The 18,125-nt window shown below is 42.7% G+C and overlaps 1 protein-coding gene across 2 annotated transcripts in view; it reads right to left on the bottom strand.

Annotated features, from left to right (window-relative positions):
- CHTF18 (chromosome transmission fidelity factor 18) overlaps positions 1-18,125 on the bottom strand; it is a 103,263-nt gene that overhangs the window by 46,384 nt on the left and 38,754 nt on the right. For both annotated transcript variants that reach the window (XM_033963991.1, XM_033963990.1), the window contains 10 exons: positions 17,482-17,697; positions 17,221-17,318; positions 16,328-16,451; positions 15,811-15,956; positions 14,048-14,141; positions 12,035-12,133; positions 10,708-10,838; positions 9,274-9,439; positions 6,798-7,022; positions 1,914-2,063 (listed from right to left, as the gene is read on the bottom strand). In XM_033963991.1, coding sequence (XP_033819882.1) covers positions 1,914-2,063; positions 6,798-7,022; positions 9,274-9,439; positions 10,708-10,838; positions 12,035-12,133; positions 14,048-14,141; positions 15,811-15,956; positions 16,328-16,451; positions 17,221-17,318; positions 17,482-17,697 — 1,449 coding nt within the window. The remainder of the gene's footprint in view (positions 1-1,913; positions 2,064-6,797; positions 7,023-9,273; positions 9,440-10,707; positions 10,839-12,034; positions 12,134-14,047; positions 14,142-15,810; positions 15,957-16,327; positions 16,452-17,220; positions 17,319-17,481; positions 17,698-18,125) is intronic.

Here is an 18,125-nt window from a genome sequence, read left to right as displayed (position 1 = left end):
CAGCGTTTTCCACTGTTCCAGTATAATATCCCGAATATCCTGATGCATAGGAAAAGAGCAGGAAACGGAACGGATCCCCCGTAGCAGAGGGTCCCCCACACGCGGAGTCTCCGGCGGCGCATCCTCAAAACGCAACACCGAAGAAACCTGTTGAATCAGGTCCGGCAGCTCATCTCTCTGAAAAAGGCGCACCACTGATGCCTCTTCGCCGGAGGACGGGAAACCCGACAACCCGCCGCCAGCGGCCGTCCCCTCGAGAGGGTCCTGGAATTCCTCAGAAAGGTCCAGGTCCTCATCCAGATCGACACGCTCCTCCGACCATAAATCCTCGTCCCACGACACCCGCGGACGCTTGGACAAGGGAGGAGGAGGAGGGGACGCCACAACAGACGAGAGAGGCAAAGCCGCAGGGAGCGCGGAGGAAACCCCACTCCTCGAAACCCCCTGAGCGCAACCGGGACCCCCAGCCGCCTGAAAATAGGCTCTGCACAAGGAAAAAAAGAGGGTCCCAAGGGACTCCCTGCCACAGCAGGGGACCCAGCAGAAACCTGCCCCTGTTTTTCCAATACAGGGGGAAGGTCACCTGAGGTGGAAGACAAAATGGAGGGGCCAGACTGAGAAGATGGCGACTTTCCCGCCAAAAATGCTCCCTCCATAGCCTGTAGCGGCTGAGAAACCTGAACAGTCCCAGCCGCTAAAACAGGCAAGCCGGCATCAGCTGTCAAAACATCAGCTGAGAGGGAATCCCCAACAACCCGACCGTCGGCGGCTCGGGGAATCCCTCCGTGGGCGGTTGGGGAAGACCGGGCTTCCCCACTGCTCCCAGCCGACTCGCGAGGCACCATCGGCGGGGAGCTCTGGGCGCCTGCAGCCGCTGCCGACAGAGCTCCTCCACTGCACCGGCCTGAACACCGCTTGCACAGGCCGGCCGCGAGTGCCTCGCGCCTGGAGCACAATGAGCACTTTTTCCCTTTAGAAGTGCTCATTGCTCCATACGCGACCTAGCTATAAAAAAGTGCCGGTTAGATGAAAAAATACAGTAATTTACAGTTTTCTTAAAGGGGAACAACCCTCCAGACCAGCACTACCTCAGGATTTTTTTTTTTTTTTACAGAACAGACTCTCGAAGCACTATGCCTTGCTTGATTTAGGGGGCAAGGCTTACTGCTGAGGCTCCTCTAAAAAAATGTGGGGAGGTGGAGGAAGTGGGGGGAGGGACCCCGCTCGAGACCCGCCGGGTTTGACACCCCCGAGGTCGGACGAACCCCCAAACAGGGCCCGCCCAAGCTCTGTCCAGCCAAAAACAGGTACTATAAACCCCCTAAACAAATTCCAACAGCCCTACCAAGGGAGATGGGTACAGATCACATCAACACCTGCTGGAGACTGAAAGAAGACTGAGGGAAATAGAGAAGGGAGTATAGTATATACTGTCCCACAGTTTTGTTTTCAGTCTCCACCTGCTGGTCATGATTGGATATATACCCATTTGTAAAGATTAACCTCTACTGGTCTGGAGAGTGCTAAAGAATAGAATGTTTGATATGGAGAGCTACAGTATAACAACCTCTGCCGTTTATCTCTTTATCTTTCAAAAGCATCTCTTCCTTGGTACATTAATATTGACAAGCATGTGACTGCACTGTTTTACAAAAATGGATATCACGCCTGATATAAACGTTGCAGAAGCAAAGGAGAAATTAGGTTCTTACCTGCTAATTTACTTTCTTTTAGCTTCTCCAGACCGGTAGACCTGCTGGTCATGATGAGATATATACCCACTTGTAAGATTTAACCTCTACCGATCTGGAGAGTGCTAAAGAATTTGCAATATAAATTCATCTCTACTTGAAATCCCATCTGTTGTACACTTACAGCGAAGCTCTTCAATACAACATCGAAACATTACTCACGGGTCTAAGCTTTGGAGCAATTACATCAAGCAGGAGACAAAGCATCTCCAGGACCAGAGACTGTGGTGCCAAGTGGCTTCGGATGCAGGGATTTATCTCACAAATCATGGAATTTAGAAGATTCTGCATTTGATTCAGCTTTGTCTGGGCCTGTTAAATAAAACATTCCAATAAAACATACTGGTAGACAATGATTCGTCACAGGCATAACAATGTTCACAGTGGAATATGAAGAGATACCACTGCTCATAATGCAGTTTATTGTAAATAATGTGTGTGTGTCTTTAGTGTGCATATTTGGAAAGTGCTCAATGCCCTTTAGTGAACAGGATGAATAAATGAAATTAGGTCTTATCTGTTAATTCTCTTTCCTCAAGTACCTCCAGACCATTCTGGGTTTATACCAGTGTCTCTCAAACTTTTTAAGAGCAAACGTTTTTTGCGGCACATTATAACTGAAATTATAAAATTGCAAAACCAACAAAAAATTAAATTTGAGAGTTATTAAAAGTTTTTAAAGCTATGGTGAAACTAAGGGCTCCTTTTACAATCGGTTAGTTTGCCTTAGTAAAAGGACCGCTAAAGTACCGTATTTTCACGTAGATAACGCGCACCCGTGTAAAACGCGCACACGGGTATAGCGCGCAGGAAACACAAATTTATGTTAAAAAAATTTAATATAGCGCGCACACGCGTATACCGCGCATGCTAAAACCTCCTCCCGCCTACTCCGAACCGGCTTCCCCCCCCCCGCTCGTGTCACCCCCCTCCCCCGTGATCCTACATCCCCCCAGCACCAAACATCTCTTACCCGATTGGGCACTGGCACCAGCACCAATGCACAGGACGTGCCAGTACCCAAAGATCCTCCCTCGTTGGTTTGGGCTGGGCGGTGCAGGAGAGATCCTCCTTCTTCCTGCGCCGGGCTGGACTAGGCTTTGAGCATTTGCGCATGCTCAAAGCCTTCTGGTCTCGCTCTCTCCGAGATAGAGAGCGAGTCCAGAAGGCTTTGAGCATGCGCAAATGCTCAAAGCCTAGTCCAGCCCGGCGCAGGAAGAAGGGAGGATCTGTCCTGCACCGCACCGCCCAGCCCAGCCCAGCCCAAACCAACGAGGGAGGATCTTCGGGCACTGGCACGTCCTGTGCATTGGTGCTGGTGCCCAATCGGGTAAGAGATGTTTGGTGCTGGGGGGATGTAGGATCACGGGGGAAGGGGGGGTGAGGCGAGCGGGGGGGGGGAGGATGCCGGTTCGCAGGGGGATGCCGATCGGATTGAAAAAAAAAAGTTGTAAAACGCGCTCACGCGTATAACGCGCAAGGTTATGCACGGTTTGTAAAATCGTGTATAACGCGCGCGTTATATACGTGAAAATACGGTAGATAGAACAGAGTTGCTAATCAATGTAATGGATGTGCTTGTTTTTGAGTGCAAATTAAGTCAAAATGTAGCTCAATAATCGGCAAGCAAACGCAAATTTCATTATCCACTATTTGCAGTCATTTTCTTTTTTTAATTTAATTTCTGTTAAGAGCTGAAAATCCAAGTTCGCAAAGATAAGAAGATCCAAACGGTAACAAAGCCTTGATTGCTTTGTTGCTCAAGTTAGGATAACGTCTGCATCAAAAATAAAATTAAAATTAGTTGCCATTAGTTTTCAAGTACCAATTGCATCAAAGAATGATGCTTTTCTGGGAGGTTGTATCCTTATGCACACAGACTAGAGAGTTGCACGGGGACAAAAATCCCATCCATCCCTGCCCGTCCCCATCAGAATCCTCTCCGTCCCCACCCGTCCCCGTCAGGATCCTCTCCGTCCCCACCCATCCCTGCAAGGAATTACCTCCATCCCTGCCCTTCCCAATAAAAAGCAGCAATTACTTCTGACAGGATCATCAATTCCACAGTTTCTTTTGCTGTTTTCCTTGTGGAATCTCTTTGGTGGAACCCTTTTTTTGTTTTCTGTTCAGGTAATTAACTTATAAACCCCCTCTTTTACTAAGGCTGACGTGTCCATTATATTATAAGGACGAACCCTGCTTCCAAAGCCTTCCATCCCTGTGGGAGTCCCGTGGGCCAGAGGGGAGTCCCCATGGGATTCCCGCAGGTTAGGGGGGGATTCCCGTGGGAACCCCGCGGAACCCACAGGATTCCCACGATCCCTGTTCCTGTGCAGACCTCTAACATAGACACTCTCTTGTGTATGCAACGTACAAGTCATCTATTCTACTGTATACTTATGAAGGGAAATTTTTAAAAGTCAAGTAAATTTCTGGAATCTCTTGAGGCACACAGTTGAGAGACACTGGTTTATTCTCTCTTACCAGCAGCAGACTAAGAATCACTGGCCTGATGATGTCACCCTGTGCAGTCTCCTAGCAGTCAATATTTCTATAAGAAAGCAACAGATCGACATGTCCCCTTTCCAAAACAAGAGGGTAAAGAAACCAACTGAAAACCAAGACGCAAGGAGCCTAAATGCCACCTAACGCCACGGTTATCAATCAATAGCTAGGCACCATTTCTAGAATCACACCTTGGGGCGCCTAAGTGTCCGAGACATGTGCCACTCCATTAGGCCAGCTTTTCACTTGCCTAATTTGGCTGCGCCTATGTTGACGCCTAACAATGGCTAAGTCAATCATGACTATTCTCTACCCCTGAGATAGGCGTAATTTAGCATCCTTAGAGTTTAAACTGATTAATTAAAGGGTTGGGTTTTTTTTTGGATTGGCTGAAAACCGGTGTGGTCAATTACTAGGCCGATTAAGCCAATTAAAAAAAAAAAAAGGTTAGGTGCTGATCCTGAACTTAGGTGTTACTAGGCAACCACAATGCCTAGTGGGGCCTAATGTAAACGCTGTTTATAGAATATGGCACAAGATGGCTCACAAAAGCCCCAAGGTAGAGGTTTCTACCAATCCAGCAGTCTGGTTTATAGTCTTCTACTAGGAAATGGAGAGCAAGAACATAAGACTAGCCTTACTGGGTCAGACCAATGGTCTATCAAGCCCAGTAGCTTGTTCTCACAGTGGTAGTACCTGACCAAAACCCAAGGAGTAGCAATATTCTATGTTACCAATCCAGGGCAAGCAGTGGCTTCCCACATATCTTTCTCAATAACACATACCATGGACTTTTCCTCCAGGAAATTCTCCAAACCCTTCTTAAAACCTGCTATGCTATCTGTTCATACCACATCCTCTGGCAAAGCGTTCCAGAGCTTAACTATTCTCTGAATGAAAAAAAATTTCCTCCTATTGGTTTAAAAAATATTTCCCTGTAACTTCATCGAGTGTCCCCTAGTCTTTGTAATTTTTGACCGAGTGAAAAATTGATCCATTCAGGATTTTGGAGACTTCAATCATATCTCCCCTCAGCCGTCTCAAGTATCAAGGGATTTGAGTTACAAGTAATTCAGGATATCTGGGGAAACTATCGGGAATCTCTCCATATGAGAACTTGAATGCTAAACAGCATAATTTGAATCTGACCTGCTTGTCTACCAGAAGCCAGTATAAGTCCATAAATAGTGGTATACCATGATCAAATCTTGCTGAGGTATTCTATATCAGCTGGCGTTCTCTCATTAATCTCAATGAAATTCCTGGTAATAATGCATTACAGCAGACTAGTAGTGCTGCTGGAAAAAATATGGTCCGACTCTTCTCCGTTTTTGTAGTATAACAAAAGACTTTCGAACTAAATTGTTGACAAGTTTCAAATCTCAGTGAGCTGTCTAGAATGACTCCCAAAACCTGCAGTATTTTTTTAACATTAAAGCTAACTCCATTTGCCAGTTTGATAGAAGATGGAACTGAGTGTGACTGCAGCCCGAACCATAGTACTTTGCTTTTAACATAAGAACATAAGAACTGCCATCTCCGGATCAGACCCATGGTCCATCGAGTCCGGCGATCCGCACACGCGGAGGCCCAGTCAGGTATACACCTGATGTAGTTTTAGTCACCCATATCCCTCTATGCCTCTCATAAGGAGATGTGCATCTAATTTGCCTTTGAATCCCAGCACAGTGGATTCCTTAATAACCTCCTTTGGGAGAGCATTCCAGGCGTCTACCACTCGCTGCGTAAAACAGAACTTCCTGACATTTGTCCTGGACTTGTCCCCCCTTAGCTTCAAACCATGTCCTCTTGTCCGTGTCGCGTTGGACAATGTAAATAATTTATTTTCCTGCTCTATTTTATCGATGCCTTTCAGCATTTTGAACGTCTCGATCATGTCCCCTCGCAGCCTTCTCTTCTCAAGGGAGAACAGTCCCAGTTTCTTGAGTCGTTCCTCATATTCCAAGTTCTCCATACCTCTTATTAACTTCGTTGCTCGTCTCTGCACCCTCTCCAACAGTTTTATATCCTTCTTTAGGTTGGGAGACCAATGTTGGACACAGTATTCCAAGTGTGGTCTGTTGATCATTGAAAGTGTGCTTTGTTGATCATTCTTGCACTCCACTTAGAACTTTAGACAGATTTGAAAGATTTGAATCTGCAGGAATTAAAATAAATACGAGATCATCTGCATATGAGCATAGCCATTCCCCAAGGCTTAGGATGATAGAATTTAGGGTGGTCATAAAGTTGTTGTCTAAATCTCAAAGAATGTAAAATATTTTAATTATAAAGGAAATAAAAATACATCAACCTATCCCACAGTTACAACACAACCCTGTTTAAACAACTCAGCTTAAACAGATTTTTATTTCATTTCAAAAATTTGAATGTGAGTTTGTCACTGATTTTGTATGTTTTATTGTTTCCTGCCCAGATTTGTAGATAGGCGGGTTATAAATAATTTTTAAATAAACCTCCCCATTCCCCAAACCAAAGTGTATTAACATACAGATTTTTCATGTGCTTTATATTACCCACCTCAAAATGGCTGTTGGGATAGGAGATTCTGGGCACATGAGCGGATGCAAAGAACAAGTGAAAGACCACAGGTAGGAAGGGCAGATATCGCATCAGTTGAAAGTTCTGTCCATGTAATACTGCCATATTCAGAATATCTGTGAATTCCAGCCAGTCCAGAGCCAGGCACACTGTACCAAGACTAGGGTCCTTCACCCTCATGTTCAAGAAATTGTCGTACAGACCCTGGGAATAATGAAAGAGAGAAGGGATGGATCATATATTAGCATTTTTCTCCAGCTACTGGGAAGTGAAAAATTCAGGATGATAAAATGTGTCTGGCAATTCATCGCTCACCAGCTGGACCTTCCTACAGACACTGGCTCTTACTACAGAATCATAAAGGAGCAGGACAATTTTCAAGTTACTTACCTGGGCAGCCTGAAAACTGCCTCTATCCTAGCTAAAGGTATGTGCAGAGATCCACCAACATTCTCAGGCGTGCTTAGGTCTGGGGTGAAAGCTAGAGAGTTGTGCGAGGACAGAAATCTCACCCGTCCCCATGAGGAATCCCTCCATCCCCACCTGTTCCCACGAGGAATCCCCTCCCATCCCCCCCTAAAAGTTACTTGTCCCCATAAAAAGCAGCAATTACTTCAGAAAGTTTTGATTTTTTTAAGCCTTACTTTATTTAAACCAACAATAAAATACAATTATTTTTTTAACACCCCCCTCTTTTTTAAATCTCCCCTCCCCTCCTCTTTACAGCGTCCTCCGGTTTCCCCACAGGCCTCCCAGTCTCACCTTCAGCTAATTGGGGCAGCCTAGATCCTTTTCCTGGGCAGTGTCTCCTCTGAAGGGAACTTTTTCTGTTATGCCCGATTTATGTGGCTTTTTGGATCAGATGAGATCTCTGCCCTATTTCTCTCAGAAGTCCTGGACATAACTCTCAAAGTGAAGTCCGATGCAAATTCCCCCTTTGCCAGACTTCTAAGCACTGGCCACTCCCCTATCATGCTGGTTCTTCATTTCTGTGTACCTCAAAAGATAAGACTCAGCTCTTTTGCACCTGAACTCCGATCTCCATTAGCCTAGAATCAGCACAATGACTGGCAGCGAGAATTCAGGTGCACCAGCGATCTTTTTGCAGGCTGCCCTAATTACCATAGCTGCTGAAGGGCAGCACTATTTCCAGCCGCACTTCTTCGCAGGGCAGCGGGCTCTGTATGCTACACGTAGCAGACGGGAAGACTTCCCTCCGACGCCAGCTCTGACATCGGGGAAGACTTCCGGGTCAGCTACTGGTGGTGTGCTGAGAGCGCTGCATGCTGCAAAGAAAACTACGTGAATGGAAAAATCTCACTAATCAATATAGCTTGGAATTCTTATGCTTTCAGGTGGACTTCCTGGGGCACCAGGCCGCACAGTGGTATAAATTAATATCTGGATTTATGAATAAAAAACCAAAAACTGGTCTTCGGGACATTTGGAGCATTGAGATCAAGCATCAAATTACTGTGTCTTGGCAAGGTATACGGTTGAGGCACCACTAGAGAAAAATTGGGGAGGGGCAAATGGGGGGAGGGACTCGGTCGTCTGAGTGCGATACCCCCAAGGTTTAATGGGCCCCCCATAGGACTCCCAGCTCAATCCAACAGAGAAAAAGGCCACAGCCTAACCTTTCCAAAAGACCCCCCCCCAAGACATAAAAAAGAAGGCTGCACGGGTTTACCACCTTCACCTGCTGGAGACTGAACAGACTGGTTCTATAAGGGTCTACACAGCCCACTTATACTGTAAGAATTCAGTGTGTTCTCAGACTCCATCTGCTGGCAGAGAAGAGTAAACCCATCTGTCTGTGCCGGTCTGGAGGGACAATAAAGAAAGACCTATTTCTTCTTTTCAAACCAGTATCTTGAAAGCATAGACATTCTTCCCTTGATCTATATGTCATTGTTCATGATTACCAATTAGAAATCTTATAGAAAGCCGCACTGAATCCTTGTCAAAACTTGCGATATAAAAGAAATTGAATGGTATGGTAAAACGTTTGTGGATATTTTGCTAGCAAGGCAATTTTCATAGCAACAGTACATGTGTATTTTCACTTTGAAAATCAGTGCAGAGACTATAGGACTTTAGCAATGAAGACACTTTTGAAAACTGCCCCTATTGTTGCATTGTAACTTCACCAAAATTATCCTGTTCATACATCTCTGCTGTAGCTTGCCTTGAATACAAACGCACAATACATAACAGCAGCAAGATCTCATTAACACATGCATTAATAATTACAATTTAGGTGTACAGCAGTTACACTTAACTTGGCAAAAATACAAAAATTATTATAGGTATTGCTCAATGCAAACAGATTATTTATGTAGAGCTTTTTTAAATACTGTATATATTTAATCAGTTTCCTCTGGTAAAATTTCACTTGTAGTAAAATCATTTAAAAGTCCTCCCTACCCTCTTTCACTAGCACAGGCATAGATACCTGGGTGAGTTTCTCATACTCCCCTGAGGAAGTCGTCACATGCAGAATATTATGAAACCTCTGTGATACAGCGTTCAACACGGTCCGGCCCAGCACATTTAAGGTTTCATTCTCATCTCCTGGTACAAAGTGATTTGGCAGTAAGACATCCTGACCAATCCGCTTCCTGACAATCAAAGATAGGAAAGTCAGTCTCTAGTTTTATTTCCCTTATAATGAAGTTAAAAATCAGTCCACAAGCTTTTATAATTACGATACATACTTAACATGTTGGGTCTTAATTTACAAAGCACTTTTTCTCATAGATATGAAATATCTACTGAAGGTTCTCTCCTAAGTCCCTTCATTTTCTATCCTGCATTTTTACTGAAGAATGCTGCCCAAAAACTTAAAATCCACAAATAAAATGCAATATAAGATGCAAAGGTTTGTGAATACTTTGTCCCATATATGCAAATTTAATAGGCAAATTGTTTTCTATTCTTAGAATAAATAAAAGGGAAATGAATGTCCTTAGGTACAGCAGGTACTCTTCAAAGCTGGCATGTGAATCAGGGAAGCAGACAGCCCCATACAAACATATGTTTGAACCTAATAGAGAACTAAAAAGATAGCTTAGGCTGAACGCTGTTTTTTTAAAAAGCTGTTGCTGGCTAAATTAGCCACGTCTGGGCACCAGAAATGACTATCTGGTGTTAATTTAAGCAGGACTGGCCACTGGAGATTATATGAATCCTGGCTGATATTCAGCTAGGGCTCATGTAACTTTTTAAGATAGCAGCATTTCTGTCTCTCCTCCCCAAACTGAAACAACTGCCCTCCTTCATATTACCCTTTCTCTGGCAAGGAAGGAAACCCCTCTCCCTCCTCAAAGCCTACCTGGGATTCCTGGTGGTCCAGTAGGGCATGAGGGGGTTTCCAGGTCTGAAGAAGGGTGGCTGGTCTGGGTGGGTGGATGAGGGCTTGCAAAGGCTGCTGTCTTTAAAATGTTCTGTAGATATTCACGCAGGGTCTGCAGAGCTTTTGAAGCTGTCCAAAATTTGGTTCTAACACTAAATATTTCCATTAGCTACATAACTGTGGGCTCCTCATCATACTGCCCCCGACCTGCTCACTTTAAATGTGGCCAGTCAAAGCAGATATTCTGCGGACTGCTGGTTAAGAGGGTGGGGTGCCCCCCCCCCCCCGCCAAAGCGATTTAAGTGGATAGGAGCCTCTCCTGCAGGCTTAATTTGTTTCGAATATTGACTTGAATGTTTGCCATCTTTCCACCTGACTTTCTCAGAAATCAAAAGTTTCATCCTCTACTTTTGAAAAGGGAAAAAAAATGGGGTAGTGAATACATTTTCTATAGATAGGGCCACCTATTAAATATCTTCTACTGCACCCTTCAAATTCTCTGAATTCCCATGGGCAACAAAAGCTTCTCTTTACCTTTGCATTTTAGGGAGTTGGAAGATTTCCTGCCAGACAGAGAACAGTCCTTTGTTCTGGTCCTTTAAACCTATTTTCATTGTCTGAACCATTCTTGTGTTTAGCTCCTTCTTGCCTCGACCATGCAAAAACTTTAATCACACACACACAAAGAGAAAAAAAAAAATTACAAGTTAACACAGTCCAGAAAATTACAATATGTTCAGCTGATGAATCTACACTTCTCTTAAGATGATTAAGTCTAGCAGTTTCCAAATCAGTTTATCAAAAACTGCAAATATGGTTAACCTCTGGAATTAACTGCCAGAGAATATAGTGAAAGCAGTTAGCTTAGCAGGGTTTAAAAATGGTTTGGATAACTTCTTAAAAGAGAAGTCCATAAGCCATTATTAAGATGGACTTGAGAAAATCCACTGCTTATTCCTAGGACAAGCAGAATAAAATCTATTTTGCTGTTTTAGGATCTTTCCAGGTACTTGTGACCTGGGTTGGCTACTGTTGGAAACAGGATACTGAGCTTCATGGACCATTGGTCTGTGTCAGTATGGCAACTCTTATGTTCTTATGGTTTCTACTGTCCCATAAGGCTTTACTTTTCATTTTTGTGTACTCTTAATGGGTAGAGAAAGTAGCAAATTTGCTTACCTGTAAACAACAGGATTAATTAAGCACACAAGGGGTAAGGACACTGCACAACCTCAGTGCAGAAAACAGCTCTTCCAGAATTCAGAAGCAGTGAAAGATCCGAGGATGTATGGCCTCCCTCCTCAATCTTGTTTTACATCTGTTTGATTGGCAGGGCAGAAAAACCAAAATTGAAGGAAGGAACCAAAGAGACTGCTATGCATGAAAATGGTCACACACGCTCAGAATGTTTCCCAGGTCTGAGTTCTAGGAGAACTATTTCACCCACTGCAATGACATGCCACCCACTGGTGTGCCTCATCAAGCCTGCTTGTCTATGGAAAGCACAGTGAAAGTGAAAGTGATGGGAGTCATCTTGCAGTCATGCTTCATCCCACAGAGCTCTGAAACTCTTGAAATATTATGCTAAAGACCTGACCTACTAAGGCTGGTATCCCTTATTATATTACTTGAGGCATAGGAACTCCGCAAAATTGATCAGGGACTCAATAGAGCCCTTCCACACTCTATAGTTTGTAAAGCAACATAGGAAAGAACAATTATTTGCCAAGTTAAAAATTAAAAGAGACAGAAGATATCCACATAGTTCTCATCTAAGACATTTTTTCAGTGACCTAAGTACCACATAGTAAGCATAAAATATTTTCCTATAAAATATCAAAGTGAATAAAGGCTTCCACACCTGCAAAGTATTTAAACACGATCTAATATCATTTTCAGTTTTTTCACACAGAGCCATCAGGGCGCCTGTATCCACCTTCATGCCTTTCCTTGTAGAAATCTGGAGAAAAAAGGAGTAGTCATGTCATCTGTACAATTTATAAAACATTTCAAGAACGTTTTTCCAATGCACTTTGTCAAACAGGTCTCTAGATCAGTGCTTCTCAACACACTCCTGGATCATTATTATGTAGTCTTAGAACCCGCCAAAACCTCGCACAACGGAGTTCGAGGTGGGTTACAATAGGCATTGCCATTACAAAGTTTTACATACAGTGTAAGGTTGCAGATAGCATGTCATAGGTTTAGTTCTAATACAAATACCTGATCATCGCTTATAGGTTTTATCTTAGACCAGGATCTAAAACTACATATAAGCTTTTTGAAACAGCCAGGTTTTCAAACGTTTGCACAGTACATACCAGTTAGTGGTTCAAATCTCTCTAGGAAGTGAAACCTTTACGATTCAATAATTGAATGATTTACAGTGCATCCCTTTAAATTTTACCCCTTTCAGGGAAAGGAAAAAGAGAATGAAAAAATCAGTTTCGTTGTTCGGCTGATCTTTCTAGTAGTTTCGTGAATCTAGGGAAGCTGTTGGGGCATCTCCACAGAGACTCTTAAATGCTAAGCAACATAATTTAAATTCAACCTGCTTCTCCGATGTAATTCTGTAAGTAGTGGAGTAATGTGATTGAACCTTAATTTGTAGCATATGAGTCTTGCTGCTGTATTCTGGATCAGTTGAAGATTTTTCATTGATTTCCAAAATTCCTGAGAACATTGCATTACAAGTCTAGTAACGATAGAATCCTTGACTGGACCAATATCCTGAAATCCTGAAATTTCCTGTCTTGGGAATCCTTGAACAGCTCAAAAAGTAAAACCCTAAGGACAAACTTGTTGTCGATAATGTCCAATATAATATCCAATCTGAGAATTGGCTAACACTCGAATTCCCTCGGGGAGAATGTTTGGACTTAATACAGTTTAAAGTATGAAAGAAAAATTATGATAATAATGGACATCAGTATGGGCCCATCTCACAAGAGTGAGGGACTATGGGCACGGGCAGTAACTCATAGGTGACCAGCACCAGACAATAAGTCTAAATAAGAACTGCCCCATACATCATTTTAGTCCAATTTAATGCAATGTATAAGTCTAAACAAACCTTCACACCGATTCAGAAGAGGAAAAAGCTTAATAAACTCCCCAAATCAACAATAAATATCAAAAATATGAAAGCGCAATGTGTTCACATAAAAATTCATGCTAAGAAGTTGAATGAAAGTGCTGTGCGTGACTAAATCCCATTAGAATTTCATAATGTCACTTAATAATTGATTTTCAAACTTCATAAAAAACACTGAAGAAGTTCATTGAAAGTTGTTTGTGAATGCAATAAATAGAATAAAAAGTTCACAGAAAAATTAAGAAAGTTCATGGAAAAAGTTCTATCAAAGAAAAACACTTAGCTGAATCTCATTGCAAGTTCATGCTACTACACAACAATTCAGAGCTCTGTTTCGACACCTCCTATGGGGCTTAATGAAAATTAAGAAATTTCAGGATATTTGGGAGCCATTAACAAAATAGTGCAATGAATGAATACCATTTTTTCCCCTTAAAAATACACGTCCAAGGTGGGGGTATTTTGGTTCTCTTATGTGTGCAAGTTGAATATAGAGGAGGAAGGGATATGGAATCTGAATTAAATGTTGATAGGCTATTAAGTGATGTATTTAAGCATGAAATGATGTTATATGCTGTTACACTTAGTGTAAGTTTTAAAAATCAATAAAAGACATTACAGGAGCACCAATGATATAAGTAAATCAAACTTTGCTCCAACACTGTTTGGATTAACTTTATTTATAAATAATTTTATGCCAATTATTTTGTAAAAGAATTCTCAAAAGTCAAAAAATCAGTACTAAACCATTTGAACTCTAGCGTTTCCAATTATACTGACCTCATATAGCCTCTGAACCAGCCTTGATGGCAGCGTCTGTGGAAAATGGAGGACGAAGGCCTGCTGCCTCAGCTGCCTTAATGCCGGAACGTACCTATAGAACGCAAAAAAGGTTTTATGAAGAGCAAATTCAAAAGCTGGTGGAGGTTTTTTAGTAAGATGTGCTTTTCCAGGAATTCTGTGCTAATGCAGATGAGTTTTCTTCAAAGGTAAATGTTTTAGGGCCGGATTCTGCAAACGGCACCTTAATCAGCAGCTGCCTACAAAAACAGCACTGGCCGCGTGCCAATCAAGCTTAGGCGCCTCAAGTGCAAATGTCTAAGTTCTTTTGAGAATCACATCCAATGTAAGGTCAATTATTTATTTAATTTTCTAGACCGTTCTCCCAGAGGAGCTCAGAACGGTTTACATGAATTTATTCAGGTACTCAAGCATTTTTCCTTGTCTGTCTTGGTGGGATCACAATCTCTCTAGCATACCTGGGGCAATGGGGGGATTAAGTGACTTGCCCGGGGTCACAAGGAGCAGTGCAGGGTTTGAACCCACAACCTCAGGGTGCTGAAGCTTTAGCTTTAACCACTGCACCACACTCTCTGCCCCAACCATGTCTACTTTGATCTTAGGCGCCATTAGACGCGATTACGGTGACTATCTTTGTAGGCATCTACCAACACTTGCCTTTTTTTAACAAATTTTTAATCGGGTTTTAATGGCACAATTACTACACTGATTAAAACCAATTAAAGCAATTTAGTTAGGCAGTGGAACAGCACCTACCACTGCCTAACTTATGGCGCCATTTATAGATCCTGGCTCTTTGGGTTTATTTAGCCCCTTGTTTTACAGATGACATAATACAGTTTGTTGCTGCCACTTTCAAGTTTTATTTTGATTTGATGAATCGCTTATTCAGATTTACTAAGCGAGTTACAATAAAAAAATATATAAATATACATAGTAGATGATGGCAGATAAAGACCCGAATGGTCCATCCAGTCTGCCCAACCTGATTAAATTTAAATTTAATTTTTTTTCTTCTTAGCTATTTATATTTAGACCTATCATTTAAAATTTAAAAATGATGGGTTAGACCAACAGACCTTACAGACTAATCAATACACAAGGTAAGGAGGGATAGAGTTACAATTCAGTGCTTTAAAGTCCAGAAAAGAACCACAAATGGAAAGAACATTAGGGAGGGAAAAGTAGAAACCTGGAAGGAAACTAATACAAAATTTGAACATAATTTAAAGATTAAAAGCATCTTTAAAAAGGAAACTCTTTAGGTTATTTTTAAAACGGCTGAGATCATTTTCCTCTCTTATATGCTGAGGCAAAGTGTTCCAAAGTTGCGGAGCCATCACTGAAAACATATCATGTCGTCGAGTTCCGATAACTTTCAAAGAGGGGACCACTATGAGCTTTTGGTTAGTGGATCGAAGAGAGCGCGATGTACTATAAGGGATAAGCAGTTTATTAATAAATTGCAGTTCATTAGTGGAAAGAGTTTTAAATACTAAGAGTAACATTTTAAAAGAGATACGGGAGCCAGTGCGATTTCATCAGAAAAGGAGTGACATGTTAATTATGGGAAGAATCATCTTGAGTGATTAAATAAATGAAACAAAAACCCTCGATCTGAATGAAGCTCGTCTGACAGGATGTCGCTGATGACACAGGGCTGGATTTCATTCCCATCTCATGAACACCTAGTTTTCTCTTATAGGGGTTAGTCAAAGTCCCATTTAATGAGAAATACTAACTGATCGTTGCATATGCAAATGATTGGTCGCAGTAAAAGTCCACCTTCCTTCTTTTTCTTCTTTGCAGCCCCTCCAGGTTCAGCTTGTGGCTCAGTCTCTTTGTTATCCTTGCGGTTGACTAAACTCAGCAGCATGTTAATAGTAACCTAGGAGGCAGAAGGAAGGGAATACCAAGGTTTATTTGGTTACAGAGAATAAAATGAATGGTTACTTAATAAGACTAAGACAGATCTACCCATCCACCTACTCTACTTTTGTAGATCATACATTTGCTTTGACTCACTTTAAAAAGACAGAGAAGTTCTACCTTTCCAGCTAAAAATTTAATAGATTACAAACTTTCACATCAAGTTACAGCAGATGGTGTGAATACTGGCAGCTAATGCCGACCATTCTTTGGCCCAGTTACAATGAGCTACTTCATGGGGAGTCCTTGGAGAGACACACTTGTGCCTCTCATCCAGATCTGGCAGCGACTATTACTGTAAGTGTGAAATGTCTCAGGACAGGGACTCACAGTGGGGGCTCCATCTATTTCATCAATGATTAAGCAGTTGGGCTGCTCGTTTACTCCCAAAACAGACTTCATTTGAGTTGCAGCTTCAATCCGGGTCTTGAAGACATCAGGGCTGCGATCGTCGCTGTAATAAAACATAGGATTGCTCAGACTTGTGCATGATAACAGTGCAGCCCAAATGAATGGGCTCATTAGTATTCAGAAAACAATTTTACCCTTTAAAAAAACACATGTGGATTAATCTTTAGATTCTTTGAGGACAGCAATACGAAAAGACTCAGAGAAACAAACCTCACAGGATTCACTGTATGGACCAGGGGTTTCTGGGAACAGACTATGCTTTGTCTAGTTCAGTGTTCTTCAACCACCAGTCCTTGGACCAGTGCCGGTCCACAGACATTTCCTGCCGGTCCACAGGGCCAGCATGTGCATCAGGCCCAAAACAGTGTTCTTCAACCGCCGGTCCACAGTGCGATCAATGCGGCGTTATCTTCGAACCAGCTCCCTCTTCCTAACTGATTCAGTGCACAAATCCACGGGCAGTAGTTCCTACGGGTATCCTGCGCCTGAACCGGAAGCCTTCTCTCTGACGTCAGAGGGAAGGCTTCCAGATGAGGCACGGGACGTGCAAGGTACAATTAGTACTATTATGGGGGCGGGGTCTGGGGTGGAAATTGGGTAGAGATGGGCGGGGTCTGGCCCACGACTTAGCCCAGTGTTCTTCAACCGCCAGTCCACGGACCGATGCCGGTCCACAGAATAATTATCTTATTTCTGCCGGTCCATAGGTATAAAAAGGTTGAAAAACACTGGTCTAGTTCACACCTTTAGAGGTTAAGAGCTCTCAAGCATTCCAACTGCATTTGGAAAAAAATATCTTAACACCAATTCACCTGGCGTTCATTTCAACCACGTTGTACCCAGCATGCTTTGCGATTACATGAGCCAGCGTGGTCTTGCCCAACCCAGGAGGCCCACACAACAAAGAAACCTGCAGGAAACAGAAAGACAACATCAGATACATGAAAAGCTGACAACTAACAGACTTATGATGAGCTAACAGCAGAAAGGCAGAAGATTAAAGAAATTATAATAGATTATCTGAAATGCTGGGCCATCTATGTGCTTGAGCGTTTCCAGGGAAAAGCACCAACCTTATACTTGGGCCTGTTGTGCTGATCCAATTCAGCCTCCAGTATCTCCTCCATGATCTGCTCTTTGCTCTTCCACTTGCTCTGCTGCTCCTTTTGCTGATGTTTTAATAGGGAGCGAGTTCCTGTGTTTTCTTTTGGTTTCCTTGCTGTCTTTTCCTTCCCAAATACCACGAGATCCCACAGCTTCAGCCATTTCAAAAGGCAGCGGTTTATGTACTGGATACAAAGCAAAGAAAGCAACAGCTGGTTCTTGAAAATGGTATCTTTCTCCAACATCTAGGAGAACCAGAATACTAAGCACAAATAAAATTTCTCAGAGAGAAAGAAAGAAATATTGGCTTTACAGAGGAAGGAAGTGGAACTGGAGACTCATGAGGTCACCAGACAAAAAGGTAGGTAAAGTGATTTTTTTCAGTTTGGTGATCGGGGTGTGTCCGTTTTGAGAGTTTGTGTCTGCTGTCTATATTTTGCATTATGGCCCCCTTTTGCTGAACCGCAATGGCGGTTTTTGGTGCAGGGAGCCTATGAGCATCGAGAGCAGCGCAGGGCATTCAGCGCAGCTTCCTGCACTGGAGGCCGCTATCGGGGTTTAGTAAAAGGGAAGGGGGTATATTTATCTATTTTTGTATAGTCGTTACTGAGGT

The sequence above is a fragment of the Geotrypetes seraphini genome, chromosome 11 (assembly GCF_902459505.1).
Source record: "Geotrypetes seraphini chromosome 11, aGeoSer1.1, whole genome shotgun sequence".
Taxonomy (NCBI): domain Eukaryota; kingdom Metazoa; phylum Chordata; class Amphibia; order Gymnophiona; family Dermophiidae; genus Geotrypetes; species Geotrypetes seraphini.
This window is presented reverse-complemented; position numbering and strand designations above follow the sequence as displayed.